Source organism: Mus pahari, chromosome 14 (assembly GCF_900095145.1).
Source record: "Mus pahari chromosome 14, PAHARI_EIJ_v1.1, whole genome shotgun sequence".
Lineage (NCBI taxonomy): Eukaryota > Metazoa > Chordata > Mammalia > Rodentia > Muridae > Mus > Mus pahari.
Genome location: NC_034603.1, coordinates 31,130,276 through 31,152,526, shown reverse-complemented (window position 1 = coordinate 31,152,526; position 22,251 = coordinate 31,130,276). Strand labels below are relative to the sequence as shown.

At 49.3% G+C, this 22,251-nt stretch overlaps 1 protein-coding gene across 4 annotated transcripts in view; it reads right to left on the bottom strand.

Moving 5' to 3' along the window:
* Window positions 1-20,272, bottom strand: part of Pmp22 (peripheral myelin protein 22) — a 32,435-nt gene extending 12,163 nt beyond the window's left edge. The window contains exons 1-3 of one of the 4 annotated variants that reach the window (XM_021212510.1): window positions 20,108-20,272; window positions 16,011-16,130; window positions 14,737-14,836 (exon numbers count right to left, since the gene is read on the bottom strand). In XM_021212510.1, coding sequence (XP_021068169.1) covers window positions 14,737-14,836; window positions 16,011-16,088 — 178 coding nt within the window. In that variant the 5' untranslated portion in view covers window positions 16,089-16,130; window positions 20,108-20,272. Of the gene's footprint in view, window positions 1-14,736; window positions 14,837-16,010; window positions 16,131-16,283; window positions 16,303-17,616; window positions 17,806-20,107 lie in introns of those variants that run through there. The other 3 variants (XM_021212513.1, XM_021212509.1, XM_029546657.1) reach the window with 3 other exon arrangements.
* Window positions 20,273-22,251: the final 1,979 nt, after the last annotated feature.

Here is a 22,251-nt window from a genome sequence, read left to right as displayed (position 1 = left end):
TTGGAGCTGAGACGAAAGGATGGACCATCCAGAGACTGCCCCACCCGGAGATCCATCCCATAATCAGCCACCAAATGCAGACACTATGGCATATGCCAGCATGATTTTGCTGAAAATACCCTGATATAGCTGTCTCTTGTGAGGCTATGCCAGTGCCTGGCAAATACAGAAGTAGCTGCTCAAAGTCATCTATTGGATGGAACACGGGGGCCCCAATGGAGGAGCTAGAGAAAGTACCCAAGGAGCTGAAGAGGTCTGCAATCCTATAGGTGGAACAACAATATGAACTAACCAGTACCCCCAGAGCTCATGTCTCTAGCTGCGTATGTAGCAGAAGATGGCCTAGTCGGCCATCATTGGGAAGAGAGGTCCCTTGGTCACCCAAACTTTATATATCCCAGTACAGGGGAATGCCAGGGCCAAGAAGTGGGAGGGGTAGGGGAGCAGGGCTCGGGGGGGGGGTATAGGGGACTTTTGGGATAGCATTTGAAATGTAAATGAAGATAATATCTAATAAAAAATTGAAAAAATTTTATACAATTATGAAAAGCACCCTGAACTTCAATTATTGACAAGTTGAACTTCATTATACCCAAGTGAACCCCAAACTGGTTCTCAAATCAGAACAGAACTGGGGATCAGGGAGATCTATTCTGTGAGCACTTGCTGAGCATCCACACTGGCTATGGGGATGAGAAGATGAAGAGTGTGGTTCTCAACCATAAGCACAGTAGATAAAATGCATTCGCTCCCCACCGTGAGAGCAACTCACCCTCAACCACAGGATGTGGGATGAGTTCGCATCACTCAGGGAACGGCTCTTTGAGTTAAATCATTCTAGTGAACCACCTAAGAGACCTATCTAACAAACAGCAAACTGAAACCAAACAGAACCCCTAAATAAATGGTAATCCAAATGAAAGATAAATGGCAGCATCTGAGAAAACAGAATTCAAGCTGGAATGTAAGGAAATGGAAGAGAAAAGCTTTCATGTTCCAGGTTTGTCAGTCAGAAAGCCAAAACCAGGGGTCAAGTTATTCCATAGCAGGAACTGACTCAATGCAGCAGATACGTAGGACATTTATTTCCAAATGATAAAAGCTATAAACTATATTGAAACCCACATGGGATAGTCTTCCAAACTGACTGTATATTGGGGGAGGGGAGGACGAGGAACATCTCAGGAAAGAAGAGATGACCTAAGCATAAAATATAACCAGGCGTTAGAAAACAAAGCCAGGGCAGAGGCTACAGCCTGGTGTATAAGTACTTGTCTTGCAAACGTAACGAACACCCAGGATAGAAAAATAAAACAAACGCCAAAATAATGTGCAAACTTAAAAATAAATAAATAAAAGAATTTAAACAATCCTCTAAGGAAATGGGGCTGAAAGGTAAGAATTTCCCCAGCACAGAACAACACTGATGCTAAATCAGCCTTCATAGAGGATGTCTGCCTCTTATGCTCTCAATGAAAAAAACTAGTAAAATGGGGGGGGGGTTTGAACTGTCAACTGAAAAAGTCAGAAACCCCCCCAAGAATGTAATACATCCATCATTAATAGAGTTAGTATAGATTAATGAAACTGGAAAAATATGAGAACATGTATTTTTAATATCCACTATGTGAGGGCAGGGGTCAAAGGAGGCAAACATTGTTGACAGCTTTACTCAAGAACAAAAAAGCAACGTTAATGATGTTCCTGGACAAAAACACTCAAAGCTGTAAAACTCTAATTGTATCAAAAATAATGAGCAATGTAATGTTATTCTTGTAAATATCTCAACTGGGATTTGAAAGAGTGGATCAAAACTTCAGCTAAAAGATAACTGGAGCCCAGTTTGCTGAGTGCTTGCCCAGTCTGCCCAAAGCCTTGACTGCAGTTCCCAGTACTGTACAAAGTAAGGGTGGTGATTTATTGAAAGTTCAAGGTCATTCTTAGCTACATAGCAAGTTCAAGGCCAGCCTGGGTTACATGATACCTTGTCTCATTCTTTTTTCTGTAAATATGAATAAAAGCAAAACATAACATCAAAATTTGTTAATCAAGCACAGTAACAACAAATAGAAGATCAACAATATAAAATAAATAGAAGAAAAGCAGAAAAATAAACAAAAATTACCAGACATTAAAAATAGACCTCCAGCCGAGCGTGGTGGTGCATGCCTTTAATCTCAGCACTCGGGAGGCAGAGGCAGGCGGATTTCTGAGTTCGAGGCCAGCCTGGTCTACAAAGTGAGTTCCAGGACAGCTAGAGCTATACAGAGAAACCCTGTCTCGAAAAAAAAAAACAAGAAAAAAAAAAGAAAAAGAAAAAAATAGACCCCTAGAGTGTCTATTACCTGACATACTATCTATTAGTGATATACTCAATAAAATATATCTCTAATATATAATTAAAATATTGTATTATAAAATTTTAGCAATGCAAACCGTATGTTCTAGTCAAGACAATGTTAAGAGTAGGGTAGGGCAGCAGGAAGACTTTGGATATACAGAAACAAACTTAGTACACAGCTCCAAAACCCTAAGGGAGGAAATGGCAAGTGAGGTTTCAGCTAAGTTAGGTCTCTATTTCACAGATGTACAAGATTAAACTGCTGAGGGATCAAAGAGCCAAATGTCAAATGAAGCAGCCACACGGATATGTGACTCACAAACGGATAGCACAAAGCCAGCAAGCACAAGAAGACACTCTGCCCCACTAGATAACCAGGGGGCAGATAGGAAACTCATGGAGAATGTGATACCAATTTTTATCTATCCAAGTGTCGAAAAAAAAAAAAACTTTTAAAAGATAGTATTAGGTCTGGTGAGATGGCTCAGTGGGTGAAAGTGCTGGAACAATCTATAGCAGAAGGAGGGAACCAAATCCCGAAAGTTCTCCTCTTACTTCCCACGCACATATTATGGCGTGTGAGCACAGGCACAAATAGAATTTAACGCCAATCACATCACCTGGATCAAAACGATACACTGCTCACAAAAATAAAGGCAACACTATTGGCTTTTATACCTAGAGAGCCGAAAGAATATATTTAAATTTTTCAATGCTAAGACACAATAACCCAATAATTTGGCATCTATACCCGGAAATAAATACTTAAACATATACCCAAAAATATACTTAAGCAGCAAGGAACGACATTGAAAGCAAAGGAGCCACACCCGTGAGCTGCAGCCAGAGCAGCCGTCAGGAGACAATGTGTGCTTTTCGTGCCTTTGCTAGAAAAATACTGGCAAGAAGGGGGATTGAACTGTCAACTCAAAGAGCTAGAAAGACAAGAAAGAAAGAAATTCAAAATGAATTGGGCACAGATTAATGAAGTTAATCAGGGTGTTCACAGTGGTGTCTCTTGTATCATTGAGAGTAATGAATTAGCGTATCTCCCTCCAGTCTCCCTTATAGTATCTTGCAGAATCTTGAACTAGCCTATGTGCCCACAATGAACTTGCAGCACTTGAAAAAAATAAAGGCAAATTAGACAGAGGGACCTTTATAAGACCTCGAGACAATCATGAGTAAAATGTACACAGAGTATGTGAACATACCCGAAGTGCTCCAGTGTATCCTACAGAAAAGTAACAAAGGCTCATCTGTCAACCTGATGCCCAGGGGAACCCCAGGAACTCCAGTCATCACGAGGGGAGTTTGCTCAGAAGCTCTTTCACGGGATCTACATCTTTTGATTTCGTTTTCATAAGAAGAGAGTGCGCTCTTCACCTGTCTAAAGCCTTCACAACCGAAGACGCAACCAGACGGGCCAAAGCCATTTGTGAAAGCTGTGCCTGCAATATACGTGCACACACATTCCTTCTCTGCACCCCTCCAACAGTACAACAACAACTATTGACACAGGACTGTGCAAAGGTTAGACACACTACTAGCTACCCACTGGATGTGAGGAACTTGAGTTCGTGAGGATTTTGGCATTAGGCCCGGGACAAATCCATGCTCCATGACGACAGGCAACTTCACATGTATTATTTTAACATTTAAGTAGGTTTAAAAATTCCAAGGCAATGAAGACATGAAAACATCAAGGGTAAGGGCCAGGGTTCCCAAACTGCAGGATTCCTGGGCATAGGGAAGAAAGACCCCCTTTTCATCAAATGCCACCCATCAGGCTTTGGGTGGACATCAGAGGACAAGCAGAGCCGAGGCTTAGGGAACGCGGCCTCTGTGACAGCCCCAAGACTGGTTCAGCTAGCTGGCTGCTCAAGGGGAGGCCTGCAGTGCCCTAAGGGGGTCGCTCAGCTCCCTTAACAGTGCTCCCCAGCCAGAATCCTTAACAGATTAGGAAGAGAGGGGTGGCCCCGGGCAGAGGGGCAGGTGCTTCATTCCATCCGAGAACAGGCTCACGCCCCAATGAGCAAAGCCATGCTCTCCCTAGTGTCACGTGCGCATCCAGGAAGTGACTGCCACGCACCTATGTTGGCCACCTACTTAACTTGCTTCTTGCCTCTTAGAGACTTGAACTTCCCTTCTTTAGCTTGACTTCCTGACCCAGACCACAGGGTTGCAATGATCCAAGCTCCTGTGGAAGCCCTGTTAAATAAAGGAAGGTGGGGAAGATGGTGCCTGAGACCCCCTGGGGTTTAATCTCCTTGGCAGCAGGGAAGGAGGGAGAAAAGAAGGAAGGAGCAATGGGGAAGAAAGCCAATCCCACCCACACAGAGGGTGTGCTGAGTGGCAGAGAAACAACCTTGTACACTGGTGCCTGGAGGCTCCATTTTGGGACATCTCCATCCAGGTCCCATAAAGCAGTGTTGTACTGGTGACCACAGAGTTCCCAGAAGCGAGAGGGTCGGTGCACCAACCAGAACTCCAGAAAGCATTTGAGACGGTCTTGATTTCACTGGGCATCTCTTGCCCAGCACAGCAGCACAGTAAAGCACCAGAAGATAGTATCTATCTACACAGCAAGCCGACGGCAGTCAGCTGGCCTATCAAGCTAGCTCTGGTGGTTGCCGGACCTTGGCAGTGACGACTCGGCTGCCTTTGTAAGACAAAATCAGGCACAGCCGCCATGTAAACCAATGGATGTGGCTGACCTACCCAATAAACCCTTATTTAGTAGATCAAGTGGTGTCTTTCCTTTGGCCCCTAAGGCTAGAGTTTGCCCACTTTTGCACTAGCACCGTAAGAAGTTAGTGAGGCCGACAGAGAGAAGCAGAGGGGGGTGGGGAGAAACTGCTACTAGTTTGGGACTTGTTTATGCAGATTCAGTGAACGACAAAGATCAGTATTCCAATGATGAACAAACCCTGGCGTGGCGATGTTCTGAGCCCCCTCCCCCCCCCATTACAAGCCTACGATAACTTCTATGACAACAGAAGCCAAGAAAACACCATTCTCCGGATTTCACTCAGTACTGGATGATCAGTGGATACCTGGCAAACGTCACTAGAATTCTCAGTTGATCTGAGACCCTTGGTGCTGAGTTCCAGGATGAAAAAAACCCTCTCGCTCTTGGCAAGCTAGCTGTTCCAACGAGACTGCCAGGTCCCAGGACTACAGACAGCTTTCCACTGTAGGCTGTGGCCGTAACGTAGACAGGCCCGTCCCCCGGAGCACACAGGGGATGGCGGAGCCGGATCATCCAAGCTTCCCTTCAAGGTCAGATTCCTACCCAGAGCTAGCCAAGCAGAGGAGGAAGTGCATCTGCCCCCTCAGCTGTGTATTCTTAGCCCGGGGCCTACCGTCTGGTTGGTTAAAGGCCCAGGAAACACAAACAGTTCATCTGGTTCTGTCAGTATCAGCCAACACCGAACTGGCCTCTAACCCCTGACCTCTGGTTCCTCCTGGACAATTCCTGAATGGTTTTCTGATTCATGAAGGAGGATGGATGCCTGGACATTTGGAATGTAGCTGGTAGATTATGTGGCTAGTTTGGCACGCTCAATGATATCGGTTGGATCTTCCAGATCACCAAAAATAAAATGTATAAATACATCGTTATGTTGGAAACATAAGGTAGATGAAGATAGAACACAAACTCAGGAGATGGAAGAAAGTTATTGGAAGGGTAAATCACAAAGGCAGGAGTCAGCACCTCTCGTAGGCACAGTGCTGCACTATTTTCAATGTCACATGACAGACAACCCTGAGGGCAGGACCCCACCCCCAAATCCAACCCACTACCATCGCACAAAAATCACCATTTTTCACCCTCATTTCTCAGAATGAATGTCATTCCAGAAATAGCTAGATTTCCAAGCAACCTCCACCCTCAACAATGTGGCCTCTGCTCACCCTTCGCCCACCGGCCTGCCTGCCCGGAGTCCAGTGTGGGTCCTGTCCCAGGGCCTCAGGCCCTTCCCCCAGCAGACCAGCAGAAAGTTGGAGATGAGAATCAGGGCTCAGGCGAACTTTGCCCAGCAAATCAACAGAAAAGTAAGGCATAGCCCTGGGGCTTTCAGAGACTGTGAAGGTCTCTCCAGAGGCCTTTTCGCTTCAGGGTTAAGGAGGTGTTTTAGTGGAGAAAGCTATGGCTGAATAGCAATGCACACAAAGTACCCAGGGCTAGAAAGAACCTTCGCAATCACGCACTCCAAAGACACCTTAGGCTGAATGTCACTAATTCAAAAATCCAAAAAGCTCAAAAATCCAAAAAGCTCAAAAACTCTGAAACTGTCACAGTTGGGTAAAGTTCTTCACCCAATCCAATGTGGTAAGTGTACACATTCTGTCTGTGTGTCCAGCCTTAACACAGACCACTAGTAAGACATCAGGGTACCTGGCAATCAGTTCATTTTGCTAGAGATAGACCCGTGTGAAAGAGCATGGATTCCTGGGGCCTCGCCTACCTGTTTCTCCACTACAGTGCACTGGAAGTGCCAGAAAAGTCAACCACATACTTGAAATCAGTTCGTGCCTTCCCTGCCAACTTTGGATTTAGAATCCATAAAAGGTAAAGAAAGAAGGTGGAAGGGAGATGATGTGGCATAGAGAGACAGCTTTGATTTTTTTTTTTTTAACCAGTCAGTCAGCTGAGCCAAACCCATAGGTTCAACTCAGAGAGGCAAGTCAATGTCACATTTGCTCTTCACCCAGACCATAACAGTGGGGTCCCCAGCACAATCTCACTAGCTCCAGAGAAGCCATGGAAAAGAGGAAACTGCAGCCCTCCCCAATTTGAAGGTGTCAAACAGAACAAAGACTGCTGTCACCCTGTGGTGGCTCAAAGGTCACTAGAAAGATTTCCACTTCTTGAACGTGAGCAACAGGACATAATAAGCCCAAGTCTAGAATAAGGGTACAGGGGAAGGCAATCTTCCTTTGCAGATCCCCCACTAACCTCTGTCCAAGGTTTGGCTCAGAACCATGTTCCCTTCCTTTGCCCTCCCTTCTCCACCTCAGTGTCAGGGCCTTGAACACCTTCCCTCATAGAGTCAGGATATCCAGATGTGAAGATCCAGCGAGATCCAGTCCCTAGGGACTGCTAAATCCACGAGAAGCCTTGCCAAGGACACCTCTGCTGCCCTGTTTTCCTCCAGCTGCATAAGCTCAGTCCAAGACTCCATTTTCCTACCTGTCTCTTGCCCCCAACAAACCCAGGCATCATTTCCAACCCTGCTTCTCACAAGCCCTGCATGGGATGCAGCAGCAAAAGCTAACACCAACCCACCTCTTCCTTCACTCCTTGAAACAGCCAAGCCTCTACCAGTGCCCTACAGTTCCAGTGTTGGTTGAATGCAGGGCTCTGAGAAGGTGGCCTGGCCTGGTGTAGCTGCTTGTATCATCTTTGTCATCGGGACTGTCACTGTCCATCATTCATACCCTGGACCATCAACCACAGCTCCTCACTCGCCCCCCAAATTTGTTTTCAAAATATCCATCCTTCACTGTGAACAAAGAGGCCTCCTATGACCTGATCCTCCCTCAAGAGCAATGTTCTACCTCATTCTGAACCCCACTTTCCACTCTCAGGATTGTTTCTTGATTCTATCCCATGATTCCCCACAAACTGTGATCTCCCTGAAATAGAGACCTAGCCTTTCTTACACCACTGTGTGACCAACTCCTGTGTGCAGTATAGGATGGCTTCCACATAGATCAAGAAGAGAGAGCTATCTCCTCAGAAATGAAAAGCTTTCTTGGAAGCTGGGTGTTCCCTATCACTAGTAGGATAAACACGCAGTTGGCTTACTGCAAAGGTATCTCCAGACAGAGGGGGAAAGTGGTGGGTAGTCGGAGGCTTTTGAATGCCAGTGATTGTCTTCTTAAGTTCCTGGGCTGACTCATCTTCCTCTCAGGCCACCATTCCCTCAGGTCAAGCCAGCCATAAAATGCAAAGGATATTTTCTGGGCTCTGCGAAACCTTAAGGATGTGGCTGAAGTTCCGTTGTTGTGAAGCAAGGTCCCACTGTGTTAGCTATGCAGTATTACCCTACTGGGCTCAGGCAATCTCCTCACTTCAGCCTCACACCTAAAGTTTTTAAACAGCAAAGACTGTGAGTGCTCCACAGTAACTCCCAGACACTGACATCTGATAAGAAAATCAAGAGTTAAAACATCCCATCCCATCCCATCCCATCCCATCCCATCCCATCCCATCCCATCCCCTAGATCCCACTTTTCCTGCCAGAGAACCCATGGGATCCCTGAAGAATCAAGAGCCATTGCTGAAGCAGAGATTATGGGCTGGCCTGCGGAGCCACAGAGATTTTAAATTGTGAAACATGAGCCCATAAATGCAGAGGGCCTTTGGGTTTCCTGAAGTCTGACCCAAAGCTGAGCCACAGCAAGGGAACACGCTCTGGTGACCTTGCCAAGATGGTAGTGTCAGCAAACGCAAGAGTGGGCTAAAAAGTCTAGCATCACTTCAGACATAGAAACAGAAGAGACCACCAAGATGCGCGCTTTCTGGTTTTCAGCCCAAGCAATGCCACCCACAACCTATCGCCTGCTATGTGTTCGCTGCCCTCATTTAGAATGGAAAAGAAGGGCAAGAAAGTTCTGCTGGCTTCTGGTCTGGCCCCTAGCCACCCTCTGAGGCAGAGAGGTCCAATTTCACGAGAGAACCTGCAAGGCATCTCGAATGTGCCCCTCGAATGTGATGTTGAGGTAAAGTATGTCTGTGTGCCTGGTTATTTCCCTCGCGTACTCAGATGAGAAGACGCTTTCTCTCTGAAATCAAAGATGTCTCAAGAATGAGCATCTTTATTGTTGTTGTTGTGGGTCGTCCTGGTGCTATTTTTCTTCTCATGTTAATTCTGCCTCCTCAAGAGATGCTGCCCATGAGGAGGGGTAGATCAGGAACTCAGGCGATCTCGTGTGAACCTTCCCCCCATTCTAACAGGTCAAATAAAGGCTAGAGCCTGTGATTGGGCAGTGGAAGGGAAAGCTGGGATGGGATGTCTCCGAGGAAGGAGAAGGAGAGGGGAGGATGGAGGAAAAGGAGGTGGAAGCCAATATGGAGCAGAAGCACATGGCCTGGAGAAGCTGTGAGCAGCAAGGGGTCTCGTAGCTGGGGGATAAGTTAGTGTGTGCTAGGTCTGCCCAATCTAGGCATATAGCTTATAAATGTGATAACTGGATTGTGTGGTTTTTATACAGGTTTATTGGGGATAAGAAATTACTGCAACATGATGTTGTCATGGCTCTCATCTTCCAACATAACAGAGCAGTTTTTTAAAGAAGGAATGGGATCTGAGTCAAGTTTCACTAAAGGCAAGCTCTGCTTTGCCTGACCTCAGCTGGGTTCTCTGAAGTCAGTGATGATGAGACCAAGGCCTTGTAACCCTCAGACACCCAAGCAGACTGAGATCTGACTCCCTCAGACACCCAAGGGCAGCCTGGGATCTGACTCCCTCAGACACCCAAGGGCAGCCTGGGATCTGACCCCCTCAGACACCCAAGGGCAGCCTGGGTTCTGACCCTTCTGCTCCAGGCCAGGTCCACATAGGTGAAACCAAGAGCTGGAAATTGCTTCTATGCATTTAAAAAAAAAATGGAAATTCAAAACACAAGGCACCAGTTCACTTTATAGCAAGGCAGATATGTTGCTGCCCAGACCTCAAAATGTTAGCACCCATTGGAACCTGAGTTCACAGACTTTCCTTATTTGAAAAGCCAAGGTCTAGTCAAAGCTGTAAGGCTCCAACCCACCCCTCTAACATAAAATCCTTTCTATAACTAGTTTCTGATTGTGAAAATGAAAGTCTCCAGGAGGGAAATCTGTAAGGCAGAAAAGTTTGGGGTTTTGTTTTGTTTTAAAGTATTGAGAATCTTATCAGCCAGACATTTTTGGAACTCCTGGTAGGATTCCCCCGGAGTCTGCTTTAGGAATGCTTCTATAAGAAAACAGATCCCCGACAGTCTACAGCAGACCAGGTTTTGACAGAACGGGGAGGTTAGAAGGGCCTCCAGGGGCACCAGCTCCTTGCTGGAGTCTGGAAGGATCTGTGGACACTCCCGACTCTCGTCCTACTCAGCTATTTCACTCTGTTCCTCTTCTCTGTGATCTTGTGCTCAGTGGTTCCCCGCCTAGTGCCTTTCCCAGATGTTCACTCAGCACAGTGCAGGATCATTCTCCAACTCCAAACAGCTTCCCTCCACCCATCATACACACACACACAGAGACACACACACAGAGACACACACAGAGACACACACAGACACACACAGACACACACACAGACACACACACACACACACACACACACACACACACACACGCCAAGCTGAACTGAACTGTGTTCAGTCCCCTGCACCGTTGCCGGTGATGCCACCACATCTCTTGAGCTCCATGGCTGCCCAACACACCGAGAGCCCTTCTGCTCTCTTCTCTTCACTGTGGCACAGCGTGGGTACAACAAACAGCTCTGGTGGAATGATGGGCAGGGGAATAGTAAAGGAGAGGAGCCGGAAGTGGAGAGAAAAGAGGAGACTCCTGAGGTACAGTGTTTACAGCCAAGGAGGAAAGGAAATGCTGAAAGCCGAGATAAAAGGAAAGAGGCCTTCCCAGCCAATTCCCCCTGGGCCTTGCCAAGGCTGTCACTCGGAAATGGAGGCCAATAGGGCCTCAGAAAGTTTGCAAAACCCAGTGATGGGGCCAGGTTTTATTCTCAAAAAAAAAAAAAAAAAAAAAAAAAAAGGTCATCGTGGATTCAGCTTGGAAAACCAATCACAGAGGAAGGAGAACAGCTCGAAGCCATCTAATCAGAACCCGCCTCTCTGTCTCTGACAATTGAGGGGACTGTGACAGCAGACATTAGAGGACAGGAGGACTCGCGAGACCCCGGGCCCTGAGAAGGGGGAGAAGTGCACAAAGGGCAGACTCCAGCTGCCGGGCAGCCTGGGTGGTGAAGCACTATTCACTAAGATACTAGACGGTGAGAAAGATGGTTAAGGAGCAAGGTGCAGGGTGACTGGGGATAATGGCTTGGGTGGGGTCTCATCAGCTGCCCAGCAGAACTGGCTGGCTGGTGGCTGCAAACGGGATTCAGGAGTTTGGAAGAGAAAACTGGTCTGGAAGAAAACAAATGCCCACACATGGATAAAAAGACTCCAAGATTTCACTCCATCTGAAGAAGAGACCATGGGAGGGAGGGGGAGAAGGGGAAGGAGAAGGAGGGAAGAAGAAATAGGGAGAGAAATAATGATAAAATGCGACTCCATTTTTCTAATTCTACTCCATTCTACTCCAAGAAATGAGCTAGAAAGTACCTAGTTATCCAAAAATGTCATGAAACCCATGCATCTCTCAGGCTGCTGGGCTCTTTGTTAAAAGAGGGGGAAATAAACTCACTCGCCGCACTAAGATTTGAAGATGTTCTGCCCAGTGGAGTCAGTCCTAATCCTAACCAGCCAACTGGTCACCCAGACAGAGCCTATCTCCCCTCTTGCCTGTATTTGCTTAAGTCCTGCCTACCCTTTGGAGGATGGATCATGTTCCGCCTCCCACTAGAGACTTTTCTTCCACTTCCTCCTGAGTTCTGATACTGCCTGTCTGGCCCTCTCTCCACAGGCACCTGGCCTGGTGTGCCTCCATGGTGACTCATGTCCCCACATCCCCTGACTCCTCACTGAGGTTCACCGTCAGCAGGGACAAGGCACCCTGGCGGTGAAGACCCAGGTTCCTAAGCCTCTGGGTGGGCCCCCAGAGCCGGCTCACCTCAGCAAACGGGGTGAATCCATTTTGAAAAGGTGAGAAGGTGATAAGAGGTTAGAGGCAGGAGTAAGACACGTAAAACATCCCAGCAGGAAGAGATGGCTTTGAGAAAAGACCCGAGACAACTTCAGGCTTGATTGCATAGTAGATATTGGATTTCCTGGGAGGTGCAACCAGGTAGGCCCCACCCACATTGCCAGGTGGCTTCAATGGCACCAAAGCTGACCTCTGGAGAGAGGGTAGCGTGTCCCTGTCCCTTCAGAGACACAGTGGGCTGGAGCTAAAATAGTGGCATGTGCCTGTGATGTCCCAGCTACTCAAGGAAGCTGAGACGGGGGGATTCCCTTGAACTCAGGAACTCCAGACTAACTTTAGCTGCAGCAAACTCTATTGGAGGTAGGGGAGCCCATGATGTAAATGGGAGCACACATTCAATGGATATCCTTTACAAATCACTATTGATAACTATTACTTGAAAAAGCTTGTTCCCAACATTCTAAGAACAAACACAACTGGCTTAATTCTAAGAACTAGACACAATTCATTCATAAAGGTGGCCCAAGGCTTCAAACATTGGACATTCTGTACCTTGTAACTGTATTGTTGCCCAACTCATTGTTGAATACCACAGAACAGGCAAAGCAGGCCCAGAGTACCGATGGCTCAGACCTTAGGAGTGACCTGCTGACACACCGGGAAGACGTCAGCAGAGGTAATGACTACTCGGGAAGTTTAAACGGAAACTCCTAATTTAGAATCTGCCTGAGTGGAAGCAAGCCCAGCTTCTCGGGGGGGGGGGGTGCTTTCCTGAGTGCCTCGGAAGCCCATTATTGTCAGAGCTGTGACCTGGGGTTTCCAGAAAAGCCACCAAGCCCACATGGAGTCATGCTAACAAACTGAGCAAAGTTAGTGGGATCTGGCTTAGGACGATGGATATGCCAGTCATGGGGAGGTTGAGAGGCAAGTTTCCTTTTTAAAAACAGCACTGGTTCCTCTTTTAGATATGCTTCTGGCACCACGGGACAGCTATCTACTGAGCAGTAAGAGACAGAATTTGGGCCAGTTACCAGGCTGTATCCTCCATTCTCTCTTGCAGACAGTTTGGGCACAGCTTAGTTCCTCTGCCTCCTCCTTTCGGCTGAAACTCGGGCAGCTTTAACACGCTTGCCAAAACTGCTCCCTTCCGGTCCTAAGACTCTTGAATCCTGTGCCAACCCCACGTGGCCAGATGCCACTTGGGGACAGCGCCTGTGGACACCAGGCCCAAAGCCCCAGAGAAAGTGGACTTTTGTAGGATGCCTTGCCACCTTGTGACCACTAGATGGCAGTAGGGAGCCAGGAGCGGCATATTGTGAATGTGCAAGGAACTTCTGCCAGACCCTAGAGCTGAAGCGGTTGAAACCTGATGCTGTGGCTTTGGGGGACCAAGAGCAACCTCATCACATTCTCAAGCACTCATGAACAGTGCATTTACTTGGCTGCCAACAAACCATGCAACCTCTAGGATGGTTTCAATTTAGTGTGCCACACACACTCAGATAAAGACCCATTTCGGAAGGACTGAGGTCTTTTGCCTTGTCCTCAGGCCAAGAACGGTGAAAATTTAAAAGAGCTTTTTAACCTGTCCTCAATATAAATATGCTACCAGTTCCCGTTTCTACAGGGACTAAAACTAACTTCATTTGCAACACTTCCGTGATATTCCTGCAGAGTCTGTAGGAAGAAAAATCCAACCAAGGGAGTGGCTTGTCCAGAGCTGAGTCACTTCACTGCCTGCTTTATGGGGCTGGATATGAATTGGTGGTTCCTCTCATGGAGCGTGCGGCATCTTCAAGCAAGAGAAGCGGGGGGGGGGGGCAGTTTACAGTAAGATTGGAAGCTGTCCTTAACTAGCCTTTCAAAGCCGGAATTCCAGGGCTCCAGGGAACACAAGACCAAGTCTTGGCACCAATCTCACGTCCACACATCCATCTGAACAGCCCAGGCACCCTGCTGAACACTGCTAGTGTTCCTTTAAATTTATCCTCAGCTTTGTTTCCAACACCATAGCCAAAGATGCCAAGAGCGAAGGAGAAACACATGCATTGCAGAAGGGCCCCCAGGCTCAGTTTATGATGCTAAATGGTACCCCTGTGGACCAAGACCTTGGAAGGCAGTCTGGTAACCAGGGGGCCCAAACCTGGCCAGGCCATAGGCAGGAAGGCCCTATCTGCAGCAGGGTGATGCAGGACATTTTTGATAGCGACAGCCACCAAGCCAAAAATGTCCACAATGTTACCTGTCGCCGTGGGATCTGCTTTCAGTGTGCCCTGGCATGTCACCTTCTCTGCTTACCTGGGTCCATATCTCTTTGCCCACAAAGAACACTACACAAGGTGATTGGGACAAGCTGATGGCGTGGCTCAGGTAGAGTCATGGTGAGATGGAAGACTCCTTCATAAGACAGCAGTCCCCTCCCTCTCATGGTGGATTCCTGACTCTGTGACACATTCCACCCCAACCACCCAGTAGGGGCTTTCTAGACCAGAACCTCAATTGAATTGATCATTTCAGGTGCAAAAGAAGACCCCCGGTTAGGACCAAATCTGCGCAGGGCACAAAACTAGTCTCTCACCGCTCACTGATGAGGAGTAGCAGTGTTGGACGGCTCCCGAGGCGTATGTGGTACAGTTCTGCCAGAGATCAGTCGTGTGTCCATTGCCCACGAGCCATTGCTGCAAACAGCCAGACACGCCTAGTCAGTAAAGCAGTGAGGAGCAAAGGGAGAAAGGAGCAGGGCGAAGGAAGGTATTCCCCAGCCTCATCCCCTGGATGCCTGACCCTCCCCCTCTTGCACAGTGAGATCAGCAGGCCATTCCCCAGCCTCATCCCCTGGATGCCTGACCCTCCCACTTCCTCCCTCACCACTCCCTGGTAAAGTTGACAGTTGTGATCCGGAAATGAGAGGTGACAAGTTTGGTACAGACATGGCGGGGAGGTGGGAACACTGTTTCGTGTGTGAAAGACACTTTGGAAACAGACACCCAGACTCATACAAATGGTACCCTGAGCAGAAATGGATGGCATAGTAGCAAACAGCTGCCCAAGGACAACTGCACCCTCACCACACTTATACCATCTGGTGTCACTCTTAGCCATGACTTCTCCAAGCCCTCCTTTTTTACATATATTTGATGGTGGGGAGCAAGGCCTTATGTAGCCCAGGCTGGCCTCAAACTCTCTATGTAGCCAAGGATGATCTTGAACTTCTGACCCTTCTACCCCAGGAAGTGCTGAGGTTTCAGGCAAGTGCTACCACACTCAAGTTCATGCCATGCTACGTTTTTTATCATCCCATGGCTCTGTCAAGATTAGCAACAGCCATAGTCATAATTAAGAGCTTGTAAATAATAAAGCAATTAACATAAATAACAATAATCCCTAACCACACTTCCAGCCTGCCTCACGGTAAGACGTTAAAAGCAGAAGTATACATCTTTATTTTTCAAGAAAGCAAATTTTAAATGAATTAACCCACTGTGTCTGACAACTCCACACCAGCTATTTCCTTGTCCAGCTCCTATCAGTGGAGGGCACTCCGGTAAGATACCATACAGCAGTCCCACTGCAAGACTGGCTTGAGACCTGAGCAGCTAAGTTCTTCCAATCCTTGCTCACTTTCTACCCCTGATGCTTGCCTAACTTTCTCAAAGAACTGAAAAGAAGTGGGTGGCAAAGAAGTACAACAACAGAGGTCCTGGGGCCTCTGAGATGTCCAGCTGTCTACAAATATCACTTCAGTTTGGCAACCTGGGGAAGCACTGATTGGGAACCCTGGGCAGAGATAGCTGCCGCCCCGCAGGGAGCCTCCCCCCCACCCCCACCCCCGTCCCCTCGCCCCGCACTCACGCTGACGATGGTGGAGACGAAGAGCAACACTAGCACCGCGATGTGCAGGAACAGGATCCCCAACAAGAGTAGGAGCATGGTGGCTGGGAGTTGGGCTCGGGATCGGTGGAGCGGTGCCTGCTGAGAGAGGAAAGCGGGTGTGAGGCCGCTGGCCCTGGCCCGGGGGCCCAGCTGGCCGGGAGGGGGCGGCCGCCGCCATCCCTATCCCCGCCCAGTGCCCGCCCGCGATCGAACATCTTTTCCTTTGGAACAAAACAAGCAAGTGGAGCGCACGTCTCGATCACCCCGGGAGGCGCGCGGAGGAGAGGAGTTTCCTGAACGAGGAGCCGAGGCCACAGCAAGCCTCCGCCCAGCCTGGGCGCCTTTCAGGGCCCTTGGGACTTGGGAGGCTACGAGGCCACGTCCCTGCCCCAGTCACAGGGTGGATTCCCGCCCCCCCCCCGGAGACGGGAGGCTCAGCGGGCGGCGCCAGGCTCGCAGCCAGAGGCCTGGGGTCGCCCGCCACCCGAGGCTGGTTTCCCAGACCCCAGCGCGCCCCGCGTTCCGTTACTTGCCTCCAAGTTTCCACCCGTTTTTACCAGCGGAGAGCAGCCTCCCCGCCCCCCGGCTCGGCCTAGATGCTGGCGGCTGGGGAGCGGGAGAGCAGGCGGGTTGGAGGATTGCCCGGCTCCGGAGCTTCCCGCGCGCAAGGTTCTGCGCCTTCCCTGCGCCCCGGGGGATTAAAAGCCTTCAGCCCTGCCAGCTCCAGGGGCACCTCCTGGACGGCCCCAAGGAGAGCTAGGCTGAGCCCGCCGCACACGCGGACCCCGTCCGAAGCCCCATCCCGAATAGATGCGCCAGGGGCCCTACCCCTTAGGTGCTGCTGACTGGAGGGAAGGTGACAGTGTCAGTGCGCAAAGAGGCTGATTGAGTCTGAGAATTCTCGCAAGTCAGAGCAGGCAAGACCAAGACGAGTTTCCGAGGTCCGGAGATACTATCTCCTACCCTACCTCCCCCTCCACTTCAGACTTTAGGGAGCTAAAACTTGGGTGACCTGATAGTGAATGTGTACAGCCGTGAAAATCTGACTGCAGCTGAGTGAACCAGTTAAGGATAGAACCTTGGACCAAGGAGACTTCTAAATTAGTTTTGACAAGTATTCTATCCCAGACACGTCCATTTTCCTCCCAAGGAACACATCAAAGACGAAAAGTCAGGAATGCACTGAAGATACAAGCAAAAATTTTCCCATGATTTCCAGAAAAATCCAATTACATTGGATGGCTTCAAGTAGTAGAGAGCAAGAACACCATAGGGCCTGCGGCTAGAACCTGAAGGACCAGAGGGTCGGGTATTTTAACAGTACCTCCTCTGGAAAGAATCTCAAGACCGCCCCAGCAACCCTCTATCCAGACACCGTCACCACCCTGGTCTGGACGATGTAGAGGCAGTCCTAGGTGTGTCCCCCCCCCCCCCGTAGGCTAGGATGTAGGAAGGGGTCTCAACGCTCCTGTCACAAGACAGCCCTATGGAGGGTCTGAGCCCTGTCCCTGTTTTAGGCACACCATTTCCAGATGATGCCCAGCTTTATCTCCCCCACCCCCTTTCACTTTCCCTACCAACTTACTTTCAGTTCAAAGGGACGGCTGTCTCAGAGCAGATTAGCCTCAGGCACAAACTCCACTAGGTTGCTGGCGTCCCCAAAGACAGCTGTGCTGTGGGGCAGCGCGCGCGCAAAGCAAGGGGGCAGTGGGAGGCTCCCGGCGTTCCCCTTTAACGGGAACTACGCCCTATTTGCGTCGCTGCAGAAGGGTGTGTCCTGGGGTCAGCGTGTGCGGGAGGGCGGGCCTCCCCGAGGCGGGCCTCCTCGAGGAGAGGGGGCAAGCGGGCGGGGCGCCGACTGCCAGAGACAGTTACTTGGACTTACAGACACCCCCAGTCAAAAACAGATCTCTGCAAAAACTCGACTTTTACTTAAAGCTGGAGGCCCCTGGGCTTCTCATCTCTCACCTTCCCCTAGCTCTGTGGTACTTGGACCCTGTTGACCAATACATTGCACATTCTCCCCTATCCCCTCCGCCCACATGGGTAAAGCTTGCTACCTCCCTGCCGCACGCCCCAAGTGCGCAGTGCTGGGTTCCCGGGAACACTGAAATCAACTGTGCCCATTCGGGGACTGTGCAGCTGGATCCCCTCTCCTACTAGCAGCCAGGACCTCAGGTCCTGGCGCACCTGACCTGCACTGGGGTCTTAACTGGGCTAGTCTTTAAAACACCCATCTCCGCTATCCCTGTTTGTACCTCGAAAGTATGCTGGTTTACTAGGATTCAGGGTACATATCTAGAGAGCTAGGCTGGGACCCGAATCCAGGAGACAGGGGAGGGGGAGGAAAATTCAAGCTTGTTGGACAGACAGAGGGACGGACAGGGGTGGGGGTGGAGCTCTAGGATCCGGCTCCTCCTAGGCTTGGCAAAACCAGATTTTACAACCGCATATATGCTCCAGGCAAAGTTTGCCTGAGGCAATCTGGCCTGGCTCCCAGCCTTGGCTGGAGTCCTGGCCATGGGGGTAGGGGTGAGAGAAGTGACCATCTGAGGTACGGGAAGAGCAGCCAAAGAAACTAGCTGATTCATCGGCACTTGAGTGTGGCCGCCCAGCGTTAAGAAGGGAGAGGCTAGCCAGCTCTTCTTGGAGATGTGCCCAGCTAACCATCAAGTCACCTGTATTGGCTGACTGAGCAAGGAGACAGTGTGTTAAAGTCTCTACCTGCACATCCACACCCTCCCTACCTGTTAAGAGCAGTGTGTCATAAAGCCCTGGGAGACCCAGGTAGTTCCATATTATTTTGCTATTTGACAGTAGCCGCTCTTTGAGCTAATTGTATATGCTTGCTCACTACATAAAAAAAATAAATAAACTTGAGGCATTCTTCAGTGATCTTTTTAAGATTTCTCATCGGATTAAAAAAAGAGTGTGTGTGACGTTTTTATTCCGTACCCTACCAATGCCAGGTGTCATACCTGTGCTTGGCACACAGGAGGCTGAGAGGAGATGCGGGGCAGAGGTTGAAGCCAGAGTTCTGCACTCAGGGCCACACCTAATCAGCCAGTGATCCTGTCATGAGCATTCGTTGAGCTTCAATGTTTTCGTCTGGGAAGAATGGCCGTTGCCTACACCGAAGGGTGTGGTGATCCTAAAGACTTGTTCAGAGCCATTAGCTATGTGTCTGGAACAAAACACAGGTCCAGTCCCCAAACACACCACTCTTCTGAGCACACCACATTTAACGATCACAGCCCCTCAGGGCCAGCCTGTCCACCTCGGTACTAAAACAGATTAGTGAATGCCCAGAGTTATACAGCCGCACGAGAAGGCATGCAGCTGGAGAGTGGCTGAGGTGATGGAAATAAATCTTCCGTTTCCTGGGTCATTTTTATAAGTTAGATGTGTCCTAGAAGTCATCGCTGGGCTCTTAACTTAAAAGCCAAGCATTCTCAGTGGTATCGCATTTAATTCTGGATTCTCTCCCCGTTCTGTTTCTTAAGTAAACTTCTAAAGGAAGTCTAATACATATCTTGAAAAGAGCACACTGTGGCTGCATCCAAGTCGGCTCCTCCCCTTTTTTTGAAGTCGGTATCTCGGGCCACAGTCCCTTAGGTCATAGCCACACCACGAGCTGCCAGAAAGGTGACTCCTTCTGTCCCTTGCTGCCTCTTGCTTCCTGGCCAGCTCCCAGTGCTTGGGAGGAAATGCTCCTGAGGAAATGCTGAGCAAGCTTGGCCACACCCAGAGCCTGCCGGCCAGCCAGGCGGGCCACAGGTGGAAGTGGCCATGTAGCAGCCCCACTTGCCAGCCTCGCCCTAGGTAGGGCCATCTAGGCACCTCTTTCCCTTCCAATCGGGATGCATTCGGATTCTTGATACTCTCGGACCATTTGCTCGCCTCCCCAGCCAAACACACACCCAGGTTTAAAGCAAGGATTTGAGAACCCCAGGGTTCAGAAATCTACGTTCCGTCTTCTTTGTAGTCACTTCCATTTGCAGGTTGCAATGGACAAGAACTAAGCCACCCTATAAAGCACACCCTACCCAGAGACACCGTTTGCCAATCAAACTCACCAGACCAATGGTGTAACCCCTTCCACTTGGATGTCTCTGCAGTCAGGAGCAAAGGCTGGGAGGCCTCCCCGCAGGACAGCGGATGCTCACAGCAGACCAGACTCTGAGCACTGCTGCTTCTAGTCAGTCTCCCTGAGAGGTTCTCTGGTGGAGCTCCCTGTAACTGAAGCTGTCCTAGGCGACTTTCCAGTTTATTCAGGGGCTGGTCCAATGCTGGGATATGTCATGGTGGCCTGAGAGGTTCTCAGCCTCTACTATTTAAAGAGACAGTGTCCAGCTTGTATATCTTCCAGGATAGAGTGATCCCCAAGAGGCCCTGCAGGAAATGAACTTGGAATGAATTTGCAGTGTTCCTAAACCTGAAAGCTTGGGGCTATTCTCCCTGGAAATGCTAGCCTGTATACAGGCCAAGAGGGCCAGCCCATTCTTAGTTAGTTATCTGCAATTTTGAGTGGATTCTGCAGGACTGAAGTCGGTGTAATGGGTATATACATACAGTGTTACACAGTGCAAGAAATCATTATAAAGCATTCCAATAAGGCACAACTTACCCCATCAACATCATACCAGGGAACCCAATACCTCAGTGTCACCAAAGTCAGGTTCCTTTCGCTATGTGCCCAATTAGCAAGAGTCCATGATATCTGCTCTTTCTGCCTTGACTCCCTCGGCCCCAGCATACCATACTGGTTGAGTAGTAGAATGGAATTTAGGGAAACATGTCTTCCAGCTTTGTCTTTAATGTATCTTTCCTCAGATCGCTATTAAGTATTGACCTTGGTGAGGTCACTCATTTCAAGCAACAACCCTCTGCAGAAGAGGGTTCTGAAGCCGAGCAGTGGTGGCGCACGCCTTCAATCCCAGCACTTGGGAGGCAGAGGCAGGTGGATTTCTGAGTTTGAGGCCAGCCTGGTCTACAGAGTGAGTTCCAGGACAGCTAGGGCTACACAGAGAAATCCCGTCTGTGTAAAAACAAAAACAAACAAAGGGTTCTGACCTCTCAGGCAGGGTAGACCAGAAGAGCAGTTGGGAAGTCAAGAGCTTGGCAGATGACGCTTGGGGCATTTTCTCAGCTCAGCCCACCCCCTCTATCACATAAGAAGGGTCTTCATCACTAACAAGTGCAGATGCTTGTCTAAGGGAAGAGGTTTAATAGAAGAGATTTCCTGGAATCCTGGCACTTTCCCCCGTCTCTTATGTCAGGAACTTCCACTGTGATCAACCCAAGGCATTGGAGGAAGCCCTCATCTGCTGTACAGACCTCACATCTTGCTGGGCTCCCTAGTCAGGAACAAGGCTGATGGTCCAATTGTTCTGTTCTCAGCCAGCATCCTCTAGTTCCCCCGGGTCTCTTCTTTCTCCCTTGCTATAGACATCTCTATTTTCCCAACACTCATTCTTAGCCCTGATGGTCATGCTTAGAAGAAACTGAAAACGAGGCCAACGATCTCACTAGGGTCCATGGCAGATATGCTGGCATGGGTGGCAAGGGATGGGACTCAGAGTCCCGTCACTTGTCTCACTGCTTCTCCAGTGTGTCACATTGTCCAGCGTGGTGTTCTGGAGTTATTACGCCCTTAGTTTTCCTTCCAGATTCCCTCTGTGGTTCAATATAAACCAGGTCGAGGCTAGGGGATGGGCTATTGATTATGTAAGACATGGATTAGTCTTATTGGGTGAAACGGGGCAGGGTATGGACAAAAAGATGAGAGCCCATCCCAGTCCTCCTCTGACATGGTCTGCACAGAGTTCTGGAAAGCATGGAGCACAGGTCCTTTGATCTTTACAGACATCCCCCTGCCATGATTAAATCGAGGACTGAAAGCCAGAGGCTGTGATCTCTCAGTCGGGGACATAACGGCCACATCAGAAAATATTATTGATGACCTCAAAGCCTAGAATTTGAGGAAGAGTGAGAGCGGGGGGCTGCAGGCATGGATTTTGCATCTGGGCCTATCAGGTCCCTCCATGAGTCCAGTCTTCCCTAGACCCACCCTCTCAGCCTCTGTCTCTTTGACCCTCCATCTCAGCTGCTAAGCCCTGGAAGAGCTGCTGACCACACAGCTCATCCGCACCAGTCTTCACCCATCAGGACCCAGTCATCTGCCTCCTCCCCCTGGAGCCACCTGAGGAAAATGTCCTTC